Below are 21,885 nucleotides of genomic sequence, written 5' to 3' on the forward strand. Positions count from 1 at the left end.
CATGGAGCCGAGACAGCTTTCCTGCTGCAGGGTATTTAAAGTCGTACAATGCTTTGACAAAGCAATTAAGACTTTATCCTTAAATTTACTGCGCCTAATTATACAAGTTTAAACGGCCGCAGCCTCGATGTGTCACTTTGTCTGAGTTATGAGGACAAAGCTGCAGGCGTTCTGCCCGCTCTGCGTCTGGTCACCTCCCCCTGGACCCATGAAGAGGGCGACAGGTGGACGGACAAATCCTGGTCTCCTTCATCCACAAAGAACAAGTAACTTAATGACAGCAGAGGATACTGTGGAAGATGGAGAGGAGGCCTGTCATCACCTGCTGGAAGAAAAACAGATGACGACAGTGTGTGAAGCTTCTGTCCTGCTGCTCTGACAGCTGTGTGATGGATCAATCCATAAAGTTTTTAGTGGATGTGCTTTTTTTTGTGTGTGTTTGTGCAGCTCTTGTGCGTCAGCTCTTTGTTGAAGCAGAGTGCATCAGTCAAGATCAATCATGCCATGCAGAAAGTAAAGAAATGATGCATTGATTTAATGTCAGCTTTGGATAAAAATCAACGTGAAATTATTTATAATCAACTCCCTTCAAGAAAATTCAGAGAGAGAGAGAGAGAGAGTTAAAGCGTAAGAAATGAGAGAGTGATGAGGTAAGTGTGTGACACATCCACCAGAAGAAGCATCAAGAAAGGAGAAACACGTCGAGTGAAAGAGACAGAGTAAAGACAGCGGGATAATCCACCTGTCGATGCTGATGGCACAGAGGTTGAGGATGCTGGCGGTGCACATCATGACGTCCAGGGTGAGCAGGATGTCACAGTGGATCAGACTGAAGCGCCACTCTCCCACTACCTGCAAAAAAAGCACATTCCAATCCAATCCAACTTTATTTGTTAAGCACTTTAAAACAACCACAGTTGACCAAAGTGCTGTACAGAAGAATAAATAAAATGCATAACAGCTCACATGAGATAAAAGAAAACTACATGTGAAATACAGAATCAAGTTAAAATACATAAAACATCAGTAAAATGAATAGGCACGCAAAAAAGAAATAAAAGAAAGAAAGAAATAAGTCGACGTCTTAGTGTGTGTCAAAGGCCAGGGAAAAAAGATGGGTCTTAAGACGAGATTTAAAAATAGGCAGAGAAGAGGCCTGTTTAACGTGCTGAGGTAAATCGTTCCATAATTTTGGAGCCACAACAGCAAACGCACGGTCCCCCATTCACACACATCCGCCTTTTTTCCTCCATTTTACAAACTTTACTTTCTACAACCATACCCATATAATTCATCTTAATACAGGAGGAACAGCATTAATATTCAGGAGGCTTAAACACCAGCGGGGCGACTTTTTCTTTAAATTTAATTCCGTTTACATGATATCTTTTAAAATGACCCAATTTACCCACACAGAATTTAACAGCACCATTTTATCTCCCTTATCATAATTTTAAAAAGATAATTGGTTTTCGGTTAGATAAGAAATAATAGTTATTTTTGCCCATGGCATTAATTTTTTTTTTTAATGGCGTGAGACTTGGTTTTGTTATTTCCCATTATATTGTTACTGATTTGACTCTCCAAGGTTGTTGTCATTTATTCAGTGAGTTTCTCCGACCTGCAGTGACACTGTTTTAATAATTACCAGCCACAGGAAGTAGAGCCAGGAGCTGAAACAATTAGTCAAACTTATTACAAGTAATCACAGCTATTTAGTATGAATTAATCAGCAGCATGTTTGATAACAGTCTGAAGATGCCAAACACATTTTCTGAGTCCATCATCCACGATAATTGGCTAATTAGAACTGATTACATTTGAGTTTTAAACAGTTAGACAAAGTGAGCAGCGTTGTCCTCTTACACTCTGTGAAATCAGCACTTTTAGCAGTTTCAGAGGCTTTTACGCAGAAAGCTGCGACAGGATTTGAAAATGCAGGAACCTGGATGTAAATCAGGGCAGAATGAGAGCAGGCGGCATCGTTATCGCTGCAGGGTTAAATTAACCTCATAACCTTGCATTCCTGTAAACACGTTAAAGAGTAATCTTTCTCCTGCTCTCTACATTTAAGGGGGATGTTTGTTTTTGTTTTCAGCGCCGTGATAATTACTCAATTCATTAGTCAGCTAATGAGCAAGAAAAATAAATCAATCTGCAACCTTTTGGATAATTGTTTTTCAAGCACAAATAACAGAAATCGCTACAGGTCCAGATTCTGAATTTCACAGTTTAATAAGACACGATACATTACAACTTGTTGCTGTTGTTTAGACAAAACAAGCAAAGTGATGATATACTGTACATTCAACTTTCTGTACTTTCATTTTTAATGTTTATTTGTATAGTGACAACACGTAGGGAGCGAGTGAACAGTGGCCACACACTCGCCGCTGAGCTGAGGTCCATCACTACCTACTATTAAAACAAAACTCAAAACCTATCTGTTCTCCAAAGCATATAAATAGTTATTTTTTGTATGTGTGTGTGTATGTATCACTTTTGTGGTAACTGATGTTTGCTTCGTTGTGTGTATGACTTCATTGATTAGATCTCTGAATCTTATTAATGGCTGTGGAAACATTTCTTTTGTACGATGTGTTTTGATTTTGTTTTTAACCTCAATGTAAAGCACATTGAGCTTATCTGTAATGAAATGTGCTATATAAATGAAATTGCTATCGCTAATGCTAATTATAGCCTAAGCTAACTTACAAAGCCCGTCCCTAGATGTGCCTTCAACAAACTCAACAATAGATACTCATAAAACAAGCTCAGCAATAAACAGACAGAACAGTACATGTTGTTTTGGGACTAGAACTTTAGAAAGCTTGAAAATGTGCATTGTCATTTCTAAAAGCCCAAGAAGATGTTTACTAATAGCTTTCTTATTTGGTCAAACAACAGACTACCACTCAGGGTTATTTGCTTTCCCTACATAAGATCAAGAAAATAAGTAAATTCTCTCGTTGAGGAAGAATAACCGGTGTGTGTGTTTTATTTTATTTTTTATTTTAAATGACTCAAATGATGAAGTTATAATTAATGCAGGTGCTGTTTTTGTGTGAACACTGTTTACATGGTTCATCCTTATAGCTATATTAACTATTTATCAGTGAACAAACTATTGAGTTACATATTTGAAAAAAATATATATTTTGCAGCCTGTTTTCCATATACATATATAGGTTTAACATCCAGGGCAAAATAGCTGTACACATACTGTAACAGTGTCTTTACAGGTCTGTCTAAAACATCAGTCAGAAAACTGCTGCTGATCCAGAACGCTGCTGCTCGAGTCCTCGCCAAGACCAAGAAAAGTGGATCACATCAGTCCAGTTCTGAGGTTTTTACTCTGGCTCCCTGTCTGTCAGAGAATAGCTTTTAAAATACTGCTGCTGGTTTATAACGCGCTGAATGGTTAGTAATAAAATACATTTGATTTATAAAGCGCTTTTCATGAACCAGAAGACACTGTACATTTGTTAAAAATGACAGAAAGATCAGAACAGTAAGTTTAGGGCCATAATACATTAGTGACCTCTCTGACTAACTATGAACCACCCAGACCGTTCAGGTGGTCTGGATCAGGTCTGCTCTCTGTCCCCGAGCAGAGTCAGAACCAAACACGGAGATGCAGCGTTCAGTTTCTACGCTCCGTATATCTGGAACAAACTCAGAAAACTGAAGGTCTGCTGAAACTCTCAGCTCTTTTAAATCCAGGTGGAAGACTCACCTGATTACAGCTGCCTGTCATTAAACCGTTTTAATACATTTATTTCAAGATGTTAAAGGTTTTAAACTGCACTGTAACTTTTACCCTTTTTCCTTTTAACTGTTTAAATCTTCTAGGGACGAGTGTTTCAAATTAGCATCACTATAAACATGATGATATTTGCATTGGATTTCTATCCCTATCAAATAAACCATCAAATAAAGACAATATTTACTTTTGTGATTTTTCTGTGTTATGTTTCTGTGTTCCTTTGTCTTGATGCTTCTGATGTCTTGTTTGACGCACTTTGAGCTGCTGAAATGTGCTATATAAATAAACTTGCCTTGCCTTCATAATTCATATCTGTCATCTGTGACTGCCGCTTTAAAACATGATGTGCTTGCGGTTATTTGTCATGGGCTTTTGTGATAAATGCTTCAGAAATTTCTGGAAAAAAAGGCAGTAGAGCTACACCATTTTGAGTTATGTATGAAGCTGAGTTGTTTGTTTTTTTGTGCTTACAATACAGAAAAAGCCAAGTGTACTGACCGTGAAGCAAGGAATGAATGCAGAAAAAATGCAGACACACACACCTCAAGGTAGACGCCCCAGGGCATGACCAGCGTGGCCAGCAGCAGGTCGGACACGGCCAGCGACACGATGAGGTAGTTGGTGGTGGTCTGCAGGGCGCGCTCCCGCGACACGGCCACGCACACCAGCACATTCCCGAACACCACGCAGAAGATGAGGAGCACCAGGAGCACGGCGTAGAAGTTATAGGTAGGAGAGGAAGAGGAGGACGGGCTGGTGCAGTTAGAGGACGTCAGGGAGGAGGAGGAGGAGGTAGGGAAGGATATGGGGGAGTAAGAAGGGTCATGGGTGACGAGGAGGGAGAGATTGTGCTGGAGGGAGGAGAAGGGGAGGGAGGAAGGGGAGGTCTCCGACTCGTTGAGTACAGTCATGATCTCGCTTCGGTGGACATGGTCAACCTGACAATTGAGGACATGAAGAGAAAAGATGAAGACAAATGGACCCTTAAATCTGCTTTACAACCAATTCAAGAGAGACTGGACAAAAAGTAGCATCAGTTTGACAACAGAGGAGAATAAAGCTGAAAAAGAAAATGTTATTGTGGCTCTATGAGGACAGGGAATTTGTCTTTGGTCTCTCCTTGGCAAAACAACACACAGGACCTGCATTCAAACAACACCACACCTCGCCAATACGCAACTAAGGACACACAGTCAAGGTCAGACACCGAGATAAATGTTCTTTTAGATTTCTTTTTGGCCTCTGGTGTTCTAACGGGTCAACCTAAAGGTGGTCGCTCAAAGTCATGGGCGGGAAACTTTGTGCTCTGACACTTTGTACAAGTCAAATCAATTCAGCTATTTGAAACTTTCACCTTTGTGACGTTTTTCAACTGTTGACAGGAGAAACAAGTTGCTTTATTTTATCTGGGGTTTTCGTTCAACCCCTTTTCTGTAGGAGTGGATCCAGGGCCACCCTTGAAATCTGATTGGCCAACCCACACTATGATTGGCTATTTTCTCTGTCAGAAGCGGGACTTGTGTTAAAATCATCTATTAGGGCTGAGTTGAAACAGGCCGCTAGCTCCTTTGCATTTCAAAGTAGCACTTGTTAGTTCTTTAAGTTGTGACTTCGGACAAACTCTTTATTTGAGTCCTTAAAGAATTAAGTTCATGAAGTTTTAAATGTTGACACTCTGTTGTGTTACTCTTCAAAGGAGCAATATTGTAACTCTGACACCTAGAGTTTAAAATTGGTACTGCAGTCCAAATTCAAAACATTGAAAAGAGCTGTCTCCCGCCGCCCCCTTCTCCCTAGAGCCGATGCGCACGCAGGAAGCTTGAAACCTTTCTGCGTTCTAACCTCTCTCCATTTTTCAAAAGCATCTCCAATATTTATCCTAGTTTTACAACGTTTCTGGTCGCAGACTTTATTATCGAAGAGGCTTTTTAGGTCGGGAACAATCAGTTCTATCTGAACAAGGTGGCTTGCCCGCTTTCATCGCTGCAACACCTGTTGGTTTGTCGTTTGCCTGGAAAACCGAGGGACATCCAAAACGGCATCATGGGGGTGCCTTCAAACCGCCTAATATCTTCTCTGGTCAAATCACAAACAGACCATTCAGGACATACTGTCTGCTGCACTGTGAGAAGCCAGCACTTCAACATCATGTTTTCTTAACGTCTGATGATTTAGTAAGAAAGACCCATCTCCCCCCGGACACTCTCTGTTTGAACTGCTGCCCTCAGGCAGGCGTTTCAGGACAATCAAAACCCGGACAAACAGACTGAAAAACAGTTTCTACCCGAGAGCTGTAACTGCACTTAACACTGCAAAAACAATGATTGTATAATCTGTATCTGTACCCCAGCAGAATGTTAATGAATGTGAATGTGCCTGAAAGTGTAATGTGTTCTTAGAATCTCTTATTTTTCATTTATTTCTAGCGTTTTAAGAAGGTTCCTTTACACTGACCAAATTTTGTTGTACATGTACAATGACAAATAAAAATGATTCTATTCTAAGGTCATCTCGTGATTTAATTCAGCAGATATCTTACAGACTGTACCGCTAAAGGTACAGCTATATAAGGTGGAACATAAAATGTGCATGATACTTATCTGTTACAAGTTAAAGTAGATATGATTAGAGCAAAGAAAGGGTCAATAAATGCTATTCATTTGTAAGTACACACATATTTAATACAACCCTGCATAAGTCATCGCCCCAGTTGGGCAGGCCCAGACAAGAAAGTCTCGACACGTCCTCGATTGTCTGACTTCCTGGAGATGCTTTTGGCAACAGGTGACGTTGACAATGACGTTGCATGTCTTGTTTAAACAAAGTCAAACACAAACCATTCCACGAAAAAAGCCTTAGCAAAGCTTTTTCAAACAGAACATTTTCAATACAATATGCAATCTTTAAATACAAGTCTTTCAGAGAAGGATTTCTGTAATTTAGTAGCTGAATTATTCGGACTTCCATTTTTTTGTCCGAGACACCAATCACGTTTGAGTGGGCTCTGGTTGATATCAGCAAAGAGCCCATAGTGAGAGTGTAAGAGGCGGAAAGCACTGGTCTTCATGCATTCTCCAAATCAAGTGAATAACAGCCATGTGAACGGTTACTCTGCCAATAGAGAAGTCTGTGAATCTAAACTGGACCTTGGGGGGGGGCTCAGGGTAATCTTCACCTGCAGAGACAGAAAACGCGACCACAATCAGCTATCCATTGGGAAGGATTTACCATTTTGATGGGGTTTCTGTCCAGGTTTATCTGCAACATTGTAAATGCTCTGCACTTTTAGAGTGATTTTATCCTCTTCTAACCACTTAAGGCAGGTGTGTGAGTGGGACACTGTGGAAGATACCAAGGGAACAGTCTTTAACCAAGGCAACAGTGGTCATGTGTTTCACCTCAGTTCTTTGTTTGATGAATTTGTTTTATCCCCCTCTGATTTGATTTCACAATAAAGGCCTGTTTATTTTGGAAATTGTTTGTTTGGGGTTTATGCGACAGTCAGCCTAAGCACTTTAAGGTAAAGTGTGAGAGTCTTTAATAAACCGTCAAACAAATCTGAGAGGAACGTGACCACAGTGGATCATCAAACGTGGAGTAAACATAAAACAGCAGTGCATCGATCAGGTCTTAGGTCATGGCGTCTGTGAGCGCCTATCACAAACATGAAATCATTGAGAAGAAGCCACAAACCATTCTGTCTTGCTGCCAATCGTTTCAGTGGTCACAAATAGTACTGCACCGAAAAACGTTCCCCTTTTCAGACCAAAAAAAACCAAGAAAACAATATTTTAAACTTGTAAAAAAAAAAAAAACACCTTCAACTGCAATGATGCCTCTCTTCATTACAAACGTTCAATTCACAGAGGTTTTGTAAACTTTTCCAAAGTGTCCAACTCAAAGTTGAACCTGCAGGCAGAACAAAGCCTTTAACACATTTTCCTCCTGAATCTTTATAATTACTACTTTTTTTTATTCATTGGTGCTCCAGTTTGCATTTATTATTCAGTGACTCCTGTCTATGAGCCAAACTGTCCCTCTGGAAAATTAAAGTTGAACTCTGTTTGACCTCTTATCTGCAGCTCATATGTGACTATTCCCGCTGAATAATTGCTTTAATTCAATTTGTAGAGGGAGAGCTGAGGATAGAGCAGCCCTCTGCAACACTGGAAAGCCGAAAAACAGAAGCTGGAACATGTGCAGACTGTCACCTACACCTGTTCATTGACTCGATGGATTCATGCATGGGGAATTACGACCGACACGAGTGAATTTATCCACATTGTGGGGGGGGGGGGGGGGAAATGACTAAACATACACAAGGTCCGTTGAGAGTAGGATTATCCTGCAGGAGCTGTTTGAAAATCACTTTAGTGTTTCATTTCTTTTCTTCACCATTGAAACACTTTGATTCCATTGAAAACTATCTGTTCTGTCAGGTCTGTTCTGCATGAGGGAGCGAACTACAAGTACGTTTGACATTTGACGTGTGAAGAGTGCGGGGGGTGTTTGAAACTCATGAGGCAGAGTTCAAGAGAAGTATTTTAAACGTATTTTTCTGCAGTTATTCCGAGGGGGAACTGTTGCCGTCATTTTTCTTTTAAAGTTTGAAATTCAAGAGCTAAAACCTGATCCAAAACAAACATATGCAGAACTTTATAAGATCACAAGTAAAGAATGATGGATTCATTTGCAATGCAGCACATGTGTAAATATTTTCACGGTCAAATAAAGACGCAATGTAGAGTGAGAGAAGGAGACACACGGGATACACTGCAGAGAAAACGTTCCATTTCAAAGAATCTAGGATATCTTCTGCTTTGACTCGTCTTTACCTGCTACTGACGTCTTTTTCCTGCAGAGAGGAGCGTGATTAGGATATATCTCTTACCTCCTGTCACTCTGTTCTGATTCACTCCAACAGCCAGGCGTGTGTGAGAGCATGCAAAAAGCTGCATTAAATATTTATCAGCGTTAGGGAGTTAAAACAGACTTTTGACTTACTTTATCTCTGCGGTTAAACTTTCCTGTCAGTCCAAAAGTCATGAATAAATTCAGTGAGATTTTCACACAATCTGACACCACCATCAGGTGTCTCATTTACTTGCAGTGTCTTTTTCCCCAACCCTGACCTTTGATATATTTCACTAATCAACACATATCCAGCGTCACCGGAGCCAATTATATCAATGTTCAATCCCACCCACCGACATCACACTCAAAGGAGTGACATCCTCCAGTGAGGCACGTTTATTGTTTTCAAACAGTTGTACTGATGTGACTCAGTGGAGGGCTTGAAGGGGGGGGGGGGGGGGGGGGGGTGTACACAGACAACATTACTACGGTAGAGGTCAATCTCATTGCTACGAGGGGCATCAGTGTGCAGGAGTGAGGAGCGTGGCCAGTGCTCAACTGAAGAATCCCAATTTAACCTTTCATATGTGATTTTGCAGCGGTGCATAGAGTCTAATGTTTCTGCTAAAAAATAATTAGAATGCAGAGCAGGAAAAAGCTCTGCTAAAGGTGCATTATTAAAGAGTTTATAATTAAACACAAAGTTAACATGAATCCTAGTCGGAGGGTACGCAACAACATATTATACATTTGAAATGAAAAGATCAAATGTTTCCTATCTTGCTATATCAATCAGTGAATTATGCCAATCTGCAACAGACCTGATTAGAGATGATAATAATCATCAAACCATTTTATAATTGATTTATTGTAACATAATATTGTAACATAATTGTTGTAACATTATTGTCGAGCTTGATTTCTTTTTGTTGAGACGTCTCAAGACGTGGGCAAGATTTTGTATTTTGGGACATTTTTAGAAGACGTCTTTAAATAACTAATAGTTAGAAACATAAAGCAGGACCGGCTGCGGCTCAGTTGGGGGAGTTGGTCGTCTCGCAACTGGAAGATTGGGGGTTCGACCCCCAGCTCCTGCAGCCACATGTCCGATATGGCCTTCCTTGGGCAAGACACTTAACCCCAAGTTGGCGGCGTATTAATGGAATTAGCTACTTTTGATGGACACTTTACAAAGCAGCCTCCACCATTAGTGTGCATGGGTGTGATTGGGTTGGTGTGACCTGCGGTGTAAAAGCGCTTTGAGGAGTCAGAAGACTAAATGCTCTATACAAGTTCAAGTCCATTTACCATTTAACTACTATTGAAGTAAGCTGCAGTCTTTAAAGGAGTCATTTGAATTAGAAGAAGTTTCTACTAATTTAATTAAAACAATAACTCAAGGGGCGCTGGTGGTGCAGTGGTTAGTGCGCGTGCCCCATGCATGGAGGCTGTTGTCTCAAGCGGGCGGCCCGGGTTCACCTCCCACCTGTGGCCTCCTTCCCACATGTCATTCCCCACTCTCTCTCTCCCTGATTTCCAACTCTATCCACTGTCCTATCTGTACAATAAAGGCACAAAAAGCCCAAAAAGAAATCTTTAAAAAAAAACAATAACTCAAAACGTTTTTGGAAATGACAAAGTCTTATAACATAAAGGCAGACGAACAAAAACGGGCCAATTGAAAAATAAAATCTTCTTGACAGATGATAATACACAAATGATTAACCTTTCCCCCAGAACCTAGACTGCTCTGTTTCAGCCATGTTTGTGAAGTTGAACTTGATCAGACAATCTCCGAATCTCCGTTTCCATCATAGAGAAGTTCAAAGATGTCAAAAAGAGACGGAGTGCCACACCAGGAAAGAGCCGTTAGCCTATAACAGAGTGCAGTGTTGAGCTTCTACAGAGCGGCTGTGGTCGGAGTAATCAGCAGCGGAGAAGATCGAGTGTTCAGTCAGTAATGGGTCGAGGTCTGGCCTGAGCCGTACATGTCTTTTCCTCAATTGAACTCAATCTCGTCTCCAAATGAAACAAACTGCGAGGAAAGGCATCACATTTTAAGAGCTAATTTTTGACAGAAAAAATCTGTTTATAAGTCAAACAAAGAAAATAATCTCCAGCTGCAGAATAGACCTTGTGTTTATAGGGTACACACACTAAAAAAGGCAAATAAGTAAAGAAGCAGAATAAGACAAAAGCTGTGCACGGTTTAGTTTTTGAAAGTCAAAAATTCTGAAAAAACCTTCTTGTGTTTTTCTTGGTGTTTCTCAGGGTTTTTAATCTACTAACACAAATCTCTGCAGTCAAAGCAAACACACGATGAAAAGCTGCTGCTGCTGCTTTTGTTAGTTTTAACAATTGAAATTACTTTAAAAACAAATCTTGTTGAAGACATGATTTTTGGCCGAGGGCAAAATAAAAAAAAACACACTGCAGGGAATGCCAAAGCAGACTCAGGGGTATTGATCTTTCAAAACCAGATCAGTGAATGTATCAGCGATAAACCATAACTTACAGTGAAGTCTGACATTAATGATCAACTTTGTCTTCTCTGTACCATGAATGTGATATCACTCTGGCCTTTAAGCTCCCTGCACTGACACATGCCTTCCTGTTCTTATTACTTTGCTTCCATATTTAACCTTCAGTGTTCAGAATGATGCATGTGCACAGTTTGACACTCAGATACACATTCATCAGCTGCAGGGGTGTGTTAAGCTTCTTCTTTTTTTTTCGGACCAATTGGTGCATTTTTATGCAAGAATGGCATAAAATGTATGCATACACAGATGTGTAAAAATAGCATTTAATAACCAGGATTGTTCAGATTTACTTTAAAATTTAATGCATTTAAACGTTAAAGTCAATCTGAACAATCCTGCTGTGCACTGGGTTACTTTGATCTTGTAAAGCTGTCTGTTCCTGCTCTAGCTGCACCCCGATTGAGTAGCATGGGTATGAAAAATATGTATCTAAAAAGTCAACATAGAAAGAAAATGTGCTCCAAGTGCAACAAAAACTACGAGCAGCCTGCATCAACACAGCTCAATAAGTCCCGTCTCTGACCGAGTATATCGTCCATCACTAGCTGTTTATTCACACATGGACTGGACGTTCTGGAAATCAAAGACAGCAAATGAAGCGACAGAATCTGATAATATGATGACAGATTTTTTTGGGGCCTTTATATCCTTGCTAAGCGTAATTGGGCGTGTGAAACAACCAGTGGAAAAGAACAACAGAAAAAGAGGAAGCTGCCTCATTATGTGCACTCACATGCACCGGTTGTTCACCAGTCATTCATCGAAAAAAAACGACATTATCACTGCCTGCTCGCTGTGAATTTCCCTGAATATTTTCTTCTGTGTTCACACATCGGCTCACCCGAGCTCACATGTACATTTTACTCAGGGGGCTGGCTGGTAAAAGTCTAGATAGAGACGGGATAAAAAATATGTCTCTTTGTGTGTGTGTGTGTGTGTGTGGGGGGGGGGGGGGGGGGAGTTTTAAAAAAGAAAACGGTATTTTACTATGAAAAAAAGGGGCGGGTTAGAGCCAGGACAGGTTGCAATTCAATCAAAGGTCTAACACATGGAGACAGAAAACCATCACAGTCTGATACTGACGAGCAATGAGAGTCATTATTGATGACTTGATGCAAATATAAAGTTCTATATCTGAGGACATCTTTAAGTCGTTTGAAATCCCTAAAAAAAAAATTACCTATTTTTATTTATAGCTACAGTGAGAAACTTAACCACTGAGTCAAACGGGTTTGGACAAAGTGGTACAGTACGTCTAAGCTATTTACTGATACTGTCCCATAAAAAGGGCTTTCTAATGAAAAATCCCACACTGTGATAAAGGCTGTGTTGGCATCATGCTGTTAATGGCCTGACAACAATTAATATAGCGAATTTCAAGCCTATAACAGGATACTTTATTAAATAGCAGCAGTAATTTGAAATTTAAAGATACAATATGTAGATTCGGCCGCCAGGGTCTCTTAATAAATACTACAATAACAAAAGATGACGTTGAGGCTAACAGGGAATCATGGGAGTTCTCTCAGCTACTTAATTTTGATATTTAATGTAAACCTTGTCATAAGATTCTACATATTTTACGATCGTTAAGAGGAAGGTCATCAGTGACATCAGTATATTGGATTCTGTGCAATGATCGCAATGATCCTTGCTCTACGAGGCCAATTTAATTTCACACATGGCCACCAAAGTCAAGCTGCTTGACTGTGTTCACACATATACATGCACACAAGTAGAGAGGCTGGTTCCCCTGAGGTCAGGGCTACAGATGTTATTTGATTATCTAAGATGGCGTTCTTAAGGTCATACTTACTGCAGATTTCTTTTGGGGACATATTTTTAGAAGATGAAAGTCGAACAGCATTAATAATTTTGAAAACTCTGCTTCAAATATGTGTAAGTATGAAGTCTATTGTACTTTTTTAGGGAGGTAATGTGGTGGAAAGTCAGAGGACGGCAGCAGGAAACTTTGTAAATGAAAAGTGTTACTTCACTAAATTGGATCCAAGCTCCACAACCCCTATCAATAATTACATGGAGGTTGATGAACAGCTTTACAGACAATGTACAGTTATTGGTACAAAGGCGTGACCAAAGGAATTTATCTTCCTATGAGCTCATTTGTCAAAGTTTTGTGAGATGCCGTACTAGTAGCGACTGGCAGCGGGTTACTGTTATGTTTTTATGCTTGTAAGATTGAGTTTCACTTTCTCCTGTAACTCAAATAATGGCTCTCTTTTCTACATCTCCATGGTAGAGTCTGTCACAGGAAGATGCTAAAACATCTCATTAAAGGTCCTATATGTAAGATATCTACTGAATTGAATCATAAAATTACTCTACTATATCATCAGACATTAAGGAAACATGATATGTTGAAATGCTGGCTTCTCTAGTCTAGAATGGTCTAGATTTGTCCAGAGAAGGTCGTCAGTTTTAAGGCAACCCCACACGGCCATTTTGGATGCCCCTCGATTTGCAAACGTCAAACCGACAGCTGTTGCAGTGATGGAAGTGGGCAAGAGAACTGGTTCAGATATAACTGATTGTACCCGACCTAGAAAGCCTCTGCACTTTTCTGATAAGCTCCACGAGCAGAATCGTGGTAAAACTAGGATAAATATTGGAGATGAAGACATAAAGGAGATAAAGTGAAGCCTCCGTGTCTGCGACATGGCAACCCGCATGCAAATCAACTCTAGGAGGAGAGGGCGGGGGGGGGGGGGGGGGACAGCTCTCTCCAGTGTTTTGAATTTGGACTACAGTACCCTTTTTAAACTCTAGGTGTCAAAGTTACACATTGCGCCTTTAATGTTGACCAAGATCAGCAGCACGAAATGTAAATCTTTAAGAGAGCAACATTTAAGGCCTGTGATATCTTAAAAAGAGGACACATTATCCCCATTTTCCACCTATTAAAACAGTCCCCTGTGGTCTAAATGAAACATCTGTGCTGTGCTTTGGTCAAAATATAACATGAATCAAGGATCATGGAGGTTTGTGACCCTGTATAAACCAGATCTCTGAGAACGCTCCGTTTTGGTGTGTGTGTCTCTTTAAATGCACTGGATGGGTTTATTTCACATGTTGTGGGTCGGTAGACACTCAAGTTACCCAAATATATGTTCAAAAACACAGTGAAAGTGGATTTTTTATAATATGTCCCCTTTAAAGTGATTTTGAGCTACAGATTACCGAAATCAAAACCTAACAGAATCAAACACGCAGGTCATGAAAACCTGGCGAATAATTGTAAGCATTTTCCTTTTCACTTCTGGTACCTTTTGATGGTTTGAATTTGGGTTTTTATTGTGGTTTAATGAGGGTTTTACATTCTCTGCTTCCTGTTGTCACTTGTTTTACTCTTGTTTGTATTTCATTGTTTATTGTAAATTATTTTTTGTGCCTGTGTTACATTTTCTCTTGCTGATGTCTGTTTTAGTGATTTTTTTTAAATTTTCTATTCGAATGTACCTCTTTATCTTTGTCATGAAGCTCTTGATGCCTTGCATATACATTCTATTGTTTTGCATGGCTGCAAAACATGTTTCCCCTCAGGGACAGTAAAGTTGAAGCTGCTTCATTTGAGCAACAAAGTGAGACAGAGCCCAGGTGTTTTCTGAGCTATGGGGTTGCACTATGATTAAAGAAGTAATCTATGCAGCTCCTTTGGCTCTGTAGCTCATGAGAACCTCAGTCTACAATTCTCTGGGATAAAATAATCATGACGAGCGAAAACTCTGATTGTGTTTGGAGTATAGATTGTAGCAAACATGGACGGAGTCTCAGGGTGTTTTCACATTAGGCACGATTGTTTCGAGCACGATTTCTCCCCCCTCCCCTCTCCCCCTGCTAGTCTGTGTTCACATTAGCAACATTGTTCTGTGCCCGAGTACACTTCAGTATGTACTAATTCCCTTACAGCAGGTTGGTTTGTAAATCCGCCAAAGAGCAGAAAGAAGAAACCATGGCAACCACCGATGGGCTGAGTCCATCCTGCCTGCTTTGGGTATTTTTCTTAATTTTTGAGATCCCAACAACAACCCTCTTTCTACACCCACATCTACCGTACAGCTCAGAGGATGAAACGGGCCAGTGCTGCGCGGATACGCCAGGTTTTTGAAGCAACGCCAGCCGTTTCCAACTACGTCATATAGCGGTCCACTTCCTTGTTTGAGCACGGATGCATTCACATCACCAGCGAACCATACTTGAGTACACACGAATCATTCCCAAGACCACCTCTTCAAGCGCACAGTACGTTTGTGTTCACACTGATCAATTGTACCAGACTTTGGGGTCAAGCGTATTAGGACCAGGCCCGGGTCCCTTGTGTGAAACCACCCTCAGTGACATCACCCATTTGGTTTTGAAGAATACTTTGGAAGCCCATCGATGATAGTCGCCATGTTGAAAATGCTATCAAAACCAAACTTTAAGTCAACCTAATTATGCTAACTCTTCTCCTTCATAAAATCATATGGGGTGTGTGTGTGGGACTTCCAGGTCTTTTGGAGCCAGTCTCAAGTGGACAGTCGAGGAACTGCAGTTTTTTTTTTTACATTTCTGCACTGGCTTCATGTTTCACAGCAGAGGTTGCTGCTTGGTTTGGAGCTACACAGCCAAAAATCTCCCAAGAAAATCCTGAAGGAAGATTTCAAATGTAGCAGGTAAACGTGGTCACGAGAAAAAAGGTTATATTTCATGAATTTTCTTAATAAAACTGCAGGAAAGACACAATATACTAACATGCACGATGAAACAGACAGTCGATCATGCAGGTCATTCTCAGCTTCTCATGAAAAAATAAAAAGCTGACATAAATTATATCGTATTGTGTCGTATTGCCGATAATTGGCTTTACCACTCATAGTTATTATCTAGGTCAGCCTCTGATGTTCTTATTAGTCTTTTGTGTCTTTACATTTTGACCGTTGCTCCTTAAAAAAAGACCTGACATGAAGGCCAACGGACCTTTTTCATTCATCAGCCCTCACTGCTGCCTCAGGCTGTTCCTCTGCTCCATCATCTGTCTTTATTCTGGTCCATGTGTTTAAAAATGCATGGAGTAATATGCATAATAAAACAAGGATGGTCTTTGTTGGATTTTTGATGACATATCATCCGCTCCTTTGAAAATAAAACATTTCCAACAAATGAAAGAAGAGTGTTTAAATTTGAACATGACGTGCACAAACAGCAGAAGATACAGTATGTCCTTTTAATGTTTTTTTAATGTAAAGGTTAATAACAACTTCAACTGTGACTCATGTCAACTACCTAACTGATTGACAACTATGCTAAAGACTGATTGAAATTAGTAAATAGTAAATGGACGTGAGCTTGTATAGCGCTTTTCAAGTCTTCTGACAACGACTCTACCACTGAGTCACATCTGACCATTTAGATTCAACAAGGTAAAAATTAGATTCTGGCTTCTTTAACATAAATATTTTCATGTTTCTTCTCTAGCCTTCGACTGTTAAGATACACTAAAATATCTAAATTATATATTTTTTTAAATAGCCAAACCTATGATAAATACATATATATCCAACTGTTATCAGAACAAGAGAAATCCTTAATCTTAGAGTTGTAAGACGCATACAATTTGTTTATCATTGTCGTGGAAACACTGGATGTTACGTCAAAGACAGCAACATAAAGACGCTGGAGCTGCTATGGAAAGATGCCAAACTGTGCTGTATGCGCTACTGTGATAAAAACATCATGTCAATTATTCTTGGATACATCGTCAGTAAACATATTTTCTTCCTCAGGTCGGTTTCACCCGTTCGTCTTGACTACTGTCAACTCAGAGTTCGTTTTCATCAGGGGTGAGGAGGCAGTAGCGGGAGAGACTCTCAATGTCATCTTTTGTTATGGTTTTGATTGAGAGCCCCCTGGCAGCAGGATGTTCTAACTGTGTGTTTAATATTGTGGGGTTGATGACCACAGAGGACAACAAAGGACACTATCTTGGGCTCTTCAAAACTCTGATATACATGTTTCCGTATATTCTGACTCTTCTCTTTTCATCAAGAAAATAATCAACACATCAATCCACAATGAGAATAATAATAAGTTATTCGCCAAAAAAGCTCTAAAATCTCTATTTCTGAGATCAGCTTGTATAAGTAATTTCCTTATTGGCTGTCTAATTAAAATACAGCTGCTGTCTTATTTAATTTTAATTTTTTTTCCATGAGCTGACCTCTCACTCCTTCAATCCCAAAATGTCTGATGCCCTTTCCATCCTTAATCTCCCTTCACTGACGTTCACTAGCCTTCGTTCTTCCCTTCTTCTCCTCTTATCTCCTTCTCCCGCCTGTCTCATCTCCTCTTCCTCCCCCTCTGGAGACACTTGACAGGTCTATTACATCTTTGGCCTTGTCTGCCCCATACCAATACCAAAGAGAAAAAGCAACAGCAAAAACACTTATATAAAAAAAACCAAAAAAACAAGAGACTCGTTCAGATTTTGCTCTGGTACCAATGACCCCGGCCTGTAATAAATCTTTAATTTTATTCAGAGAGAGGAAGGTATGAGACTCGGCCCCTGGGAATGATGTGTATTTTGTTCACCTGCCGTATAATCAGCTCTCTAGTGAGTTTGGGTCAGAAAATTCACTGTTGTCTGACACTTCTCAACCCACATTTCTACACTAAGTCAGTCCCTGAAAGCCTGTTTTTCCTGTCTTTTTTATGACAAGTTTTAACAAGAGGCCAGTGACTTCAGCAAAACCAATACATGTATGTGGCCGTATACAGGGGTGGGCAAAGTTTAATCAAAGATGTAACTTTGTTGACCGTTAGATGTTAACTTCAGGAGTAGTTGATCAGTTAATTATTAACTGAAGGTAACATTAACGTTAATTGGTATTGTGAAAAAAATAAATCAGCTTTTTTCAATGTTAGTAGACTCGAGGTCTTTTAAGACCATGAGGGATTAGAAAACAAAAAATTACACGCGTCTGTATTCAAAATCTAGAAATAATTTGAAAGAGTGTGAAAAATGTGAGTTCTAGTGTGCTTAAGCTGAATACCGTGTTATGGTATCTGAATCTGTTCAAGCGCTGAAAGATTCTGTATTTAAAATGCAGTATCCGTAAAAAGAAATAAGGACTTACTTACAGATCTCTCTTGATTGTTGTTTGTCACTTTCTCCTGCATTTGAACTTTGCTCTCTTTTCCCAACATTCATTTCAGTTGTACTCTCAGGACAAATTCATGTAATTATTCTGCCGTTATATTATTTGTTATTGTTTGTTGCATCAAAAATCCACAACACCTGTATAAAAAAAAAAAAATCCTCCCCCAATCACATTTCCCTGATTGGCCCCCTGTTAACAAGTATACTGTGTTTCTTTTCCTTCGAAGGCAACAACGCAGCTGATTTGTAGAGCAATCAATAAAGCAACGCTTCCTCCTTACGGCAGAGTTCCTGCACACACACTGCAAACAAGAGATTTGAACCTCTTGTCAACCTCTCGTCAACACATGCCTCATAATGTGATTTTCTTTTTAAACCCCCTGCTGCTCTCAATCTACACACACCCACACGGTGGTATCCACTCAATCAACAGCCCAGGCTCATGCGTGGCACCAATTATGATGAAATGACTCAGTTAGTAGAGGAGAACTCACACCTTTACATAGTTTAATAGAAAGCCTACAGTGTATCATGCAAGTGCAGAAAATGATATTGAGAAAGGGAATATTAATAATCCAAGCCAAGCCTTTCCTGTTATCTCTCAAGGAAATGATCAAAGAGATGCTTTGAGAGGGCAGAGCAGGAGCGAAGGTCTACTCTGCAAAACTATTCAACTGTCTTATGTGAAAGCGACAGAATGTCTGCTGCCATTCCTGATCGACTGATTGACAGATTGCAGAGTACGAGGGGATCACACAGTCCAATAAGACTTCCACCACGGGGCTGATGTGTTGAACCAAACCGCAAACATCATTTATTCATGAAGCAATTTTTGCTTGCTCTCCATCTTTTACTCAAAGTGAAAGAAAAGCAGAGTAAGGGAGTGGACTCCGAGTGATGCATGCCTGATGTGTTTGTGCGGACTTGAAAACCAAAATCCAAACACACAAATAAAAACACAGCAAAATCCGTCCAAGTGGCTTTAAAGGGAAAATGCACTACAGTTTAGTGAGTGAGAGCAGAACGATAACAGCAAAGCCTTCTGCTGTCCAAGAGTATTTTGGAGGATTCAAAGGCAGAATGTTGTAATTTTCAAAATAAAACAGATGGTGGAAACATTTCAGTACATGAAGGGTTGCTATCTGGTAACACCTAACCACATGTCTCACTTGGCTCAATAAGTTGATTTTCCTTTTTAAAGCTCACGTTAGCCTGAAGAGATACGTTATCTTGGGAGAATGCCTCCAAAGCCAAAATGACACTCTGCAGCCTCTTAGCCACCAGAGAGCCTCTAAAATAAAAACTGCATTAAAGCTTTTACTGCATCTGTGTCAACAACTTAAACTTAGGGCACGATATTTTCATTTCATCAAGGCATTCTTACACTGGAGACTCAATGAAACAATGAATTCATCAGATTGAACCTTACAAGAGAGCTATATGAATGTTTGTAGAAAAAGTACGAGTAAAGGAATCATAATCTGTACTGGTACAAGCATCTCCACAGGGTCAGGACAAGAGCAACACAAGTTATTACATTCTTTAGGAGGTCTTAAGAGAGAAGTTCAAGGCAGTGTTAGCCCCTCACTTACACGCAAGCTGCTGCTCCAGAAGTGGACATCAACTTAACGCTTGCATTGAGTAGAAACTACGTCGTCTCATGTCTCTTTCAGCGGTAAGTAAACACTAAACTTTATCATGATAGCCTATGTAAAAAAAAAAACGCGGCTATTTTGTTACTCACAACGGCAAACGACAAACTCACAGTATAAACTCTGTCATCGGTGACGCGCTTTGAGTGTGGGCTGGTGCACGCGAGGAGAAGAGAACGATCAGGGAGACAGGGAGGCGTGATTGGTTCATCAGATTGGTACCTCGTGGCAGACATTGGTCAAAGTTTTTACAGGCTTACAGCTGCTACAGGTGACGGATTTTCTTTGCTCCTTGAGTTATTAATTTCTGTCAGGAACTGTCAAGTCAATTTCAACCAAAATCTTAAAAAGTGTATCTGGAGGAAATTACCAACCCTGCCTTTAAATTTGGTCCATAAATTTAAAAAAAAAACTATGATTAGGGAGACTTTAAGAGAAGTCTTTTGCAAAAAAAATTGTTACTTTGACTAAATGTATTATCTATACTTTTTTATTTATTTTTTATTGGTGCAATAGCGTGACAAACTGGTGACTGACATGACAAACAAGACAAAAAAAACAGAAAAGATCAAATTAAACAAAAATTGTCCCAACAAGGTGTCCCGTCGAGGATTATTGTTGTGAGATTGATGTTGTATGGCTAAATGGATGAAGGTTTACAGACTTAAGTCATGTGATGATGAGAGTTTGAGGAGAACAGAATAAATATACAAATAAACAAACAGAATAGTAAAAAACACTTGTAGATAATATAAAGTGTAAATTAATGAATAATTATCTTCAGCAAACGATGAAGTAGCTATCCTACACCTGGTAAACATACAGATATGCATAGAGTACAAACATAAATGGATATATGGACATACAATATAAAGACATACACAACTGTACACACATAAATATAGACACACACACACACACACACACACACACACACACACACACACACACACACACACACTCTCTCATTGATGTGTTTTATCTCCACTGTAATACAGTTAGGAAGTATGGACAATAATGGTTCTAGTAAATGATTTTTAAGGATTTATTATGGACTTACGTGCTATGTTTTTTTTAACATGGTTTTATTTTATGGATATTTATCTCAGTGCATTTTGGTGATTTGATACACTAATATAAAATGACTGTGATATTCTCCTTTAATGGATCAATCAATTAAGTCCAGAGCCTATGCCAGTGTCATCTGTTGTTCAATGCAGTGATTACTACTCAATATTCCACACTCTTTTTTCAGATTTTTATCTTTTTAATTGTTTTGTTTTCAATCTTGTTTCTACTGTAGGCTTCGTAAGATTCCCCATATGACACAAAAAAAGCGTATTCTCACCTGTTCTTTACTGCTCTGGCTTAAAAAAAAAAAAACGACTTCCAACACAAACCCCAAACTAAGCTTTCTCACACACGCTGTGTCATCTAGATTCATTTTTGCGTTAGTCCAGCAGAAACTTGTCATCCACCTCAAAATACCACCAGAATAAAAGGTACCGAACACAGCCCACCTTTAAACAATCAAAAGTCACAGTAACAAGTTTCCAGGAGAGAATAAACATTGACAAATTGTGTCAATACATCGTAATAAGCATACTGAAGAGGTTCTGCATAGCGACAAAATCTGTTTTTTGTTGTTAGAAAACGTTTAAATGACTTACCCTCCACCAGCAGAGCTGCTCACATTCAGGTCCGCTCTCCTCTCAGGAACATCGGGCGACAAATTGGCTGTCAGCCTGCAGCATCCCATCTGACAATTTACGGCTCAGCCTCACACCTTGACCTCAGCTCAGTCGGTCAGTGTTTGGCCATCCAGCACATTCACACAAACACAAACACACACTCAGTGAGTCCCCGCTGCGCAGTAATATAGTCCCCTCCTCTCTCGTGTCGGTCGGCAGTACA

At 39.8% G+C, this 21,885-nt stretch overlaps 1 protein-coding gene across 1 annotated transcript in view; it reads right to left on the reverse strand.

Moving 5' to 3' along the window:
- drd2l (dopamine receptor D2 like) overlaps window positions 1-21,885 on the reverse strand; it is a 33,173-nt gene extending 11,288 nt beyond the window's left edge. The window contains exons 1-3 of the mRNA XM_061050048.1: window positions 21,642-21,885; window positions 4,309-4,704; window positions 743-852 (exon numbers count right to left, since the gene is read on the reverse strand). Of these exons, the coding sequence (XP_060906031.1) occupies window positions 743-852; window positions 4,309-4,677 (479 nt within the window). The 5' untranslated portion in view covers window positions 4,678-4,704; window positions 21,642-21,885. The remainder of the gene's footprint in view (window positions 1-742; window positions 853-4,308; window positions 4,705-21,641) is intronic.

This window comes from Labrus mixtus, chromosome 11 (genome assembly GCF_963584025.1).
Source record: "Labrus mixtus chromosome 11, fLabMix1.1, whole genome shotgun sequence".
Classification (NCBI taxonomy): Eukaryota; Metazoa; Chordata; class Actinopteri; order Labriformes; family Labridae; genus Labrus; species Labrus mixtus.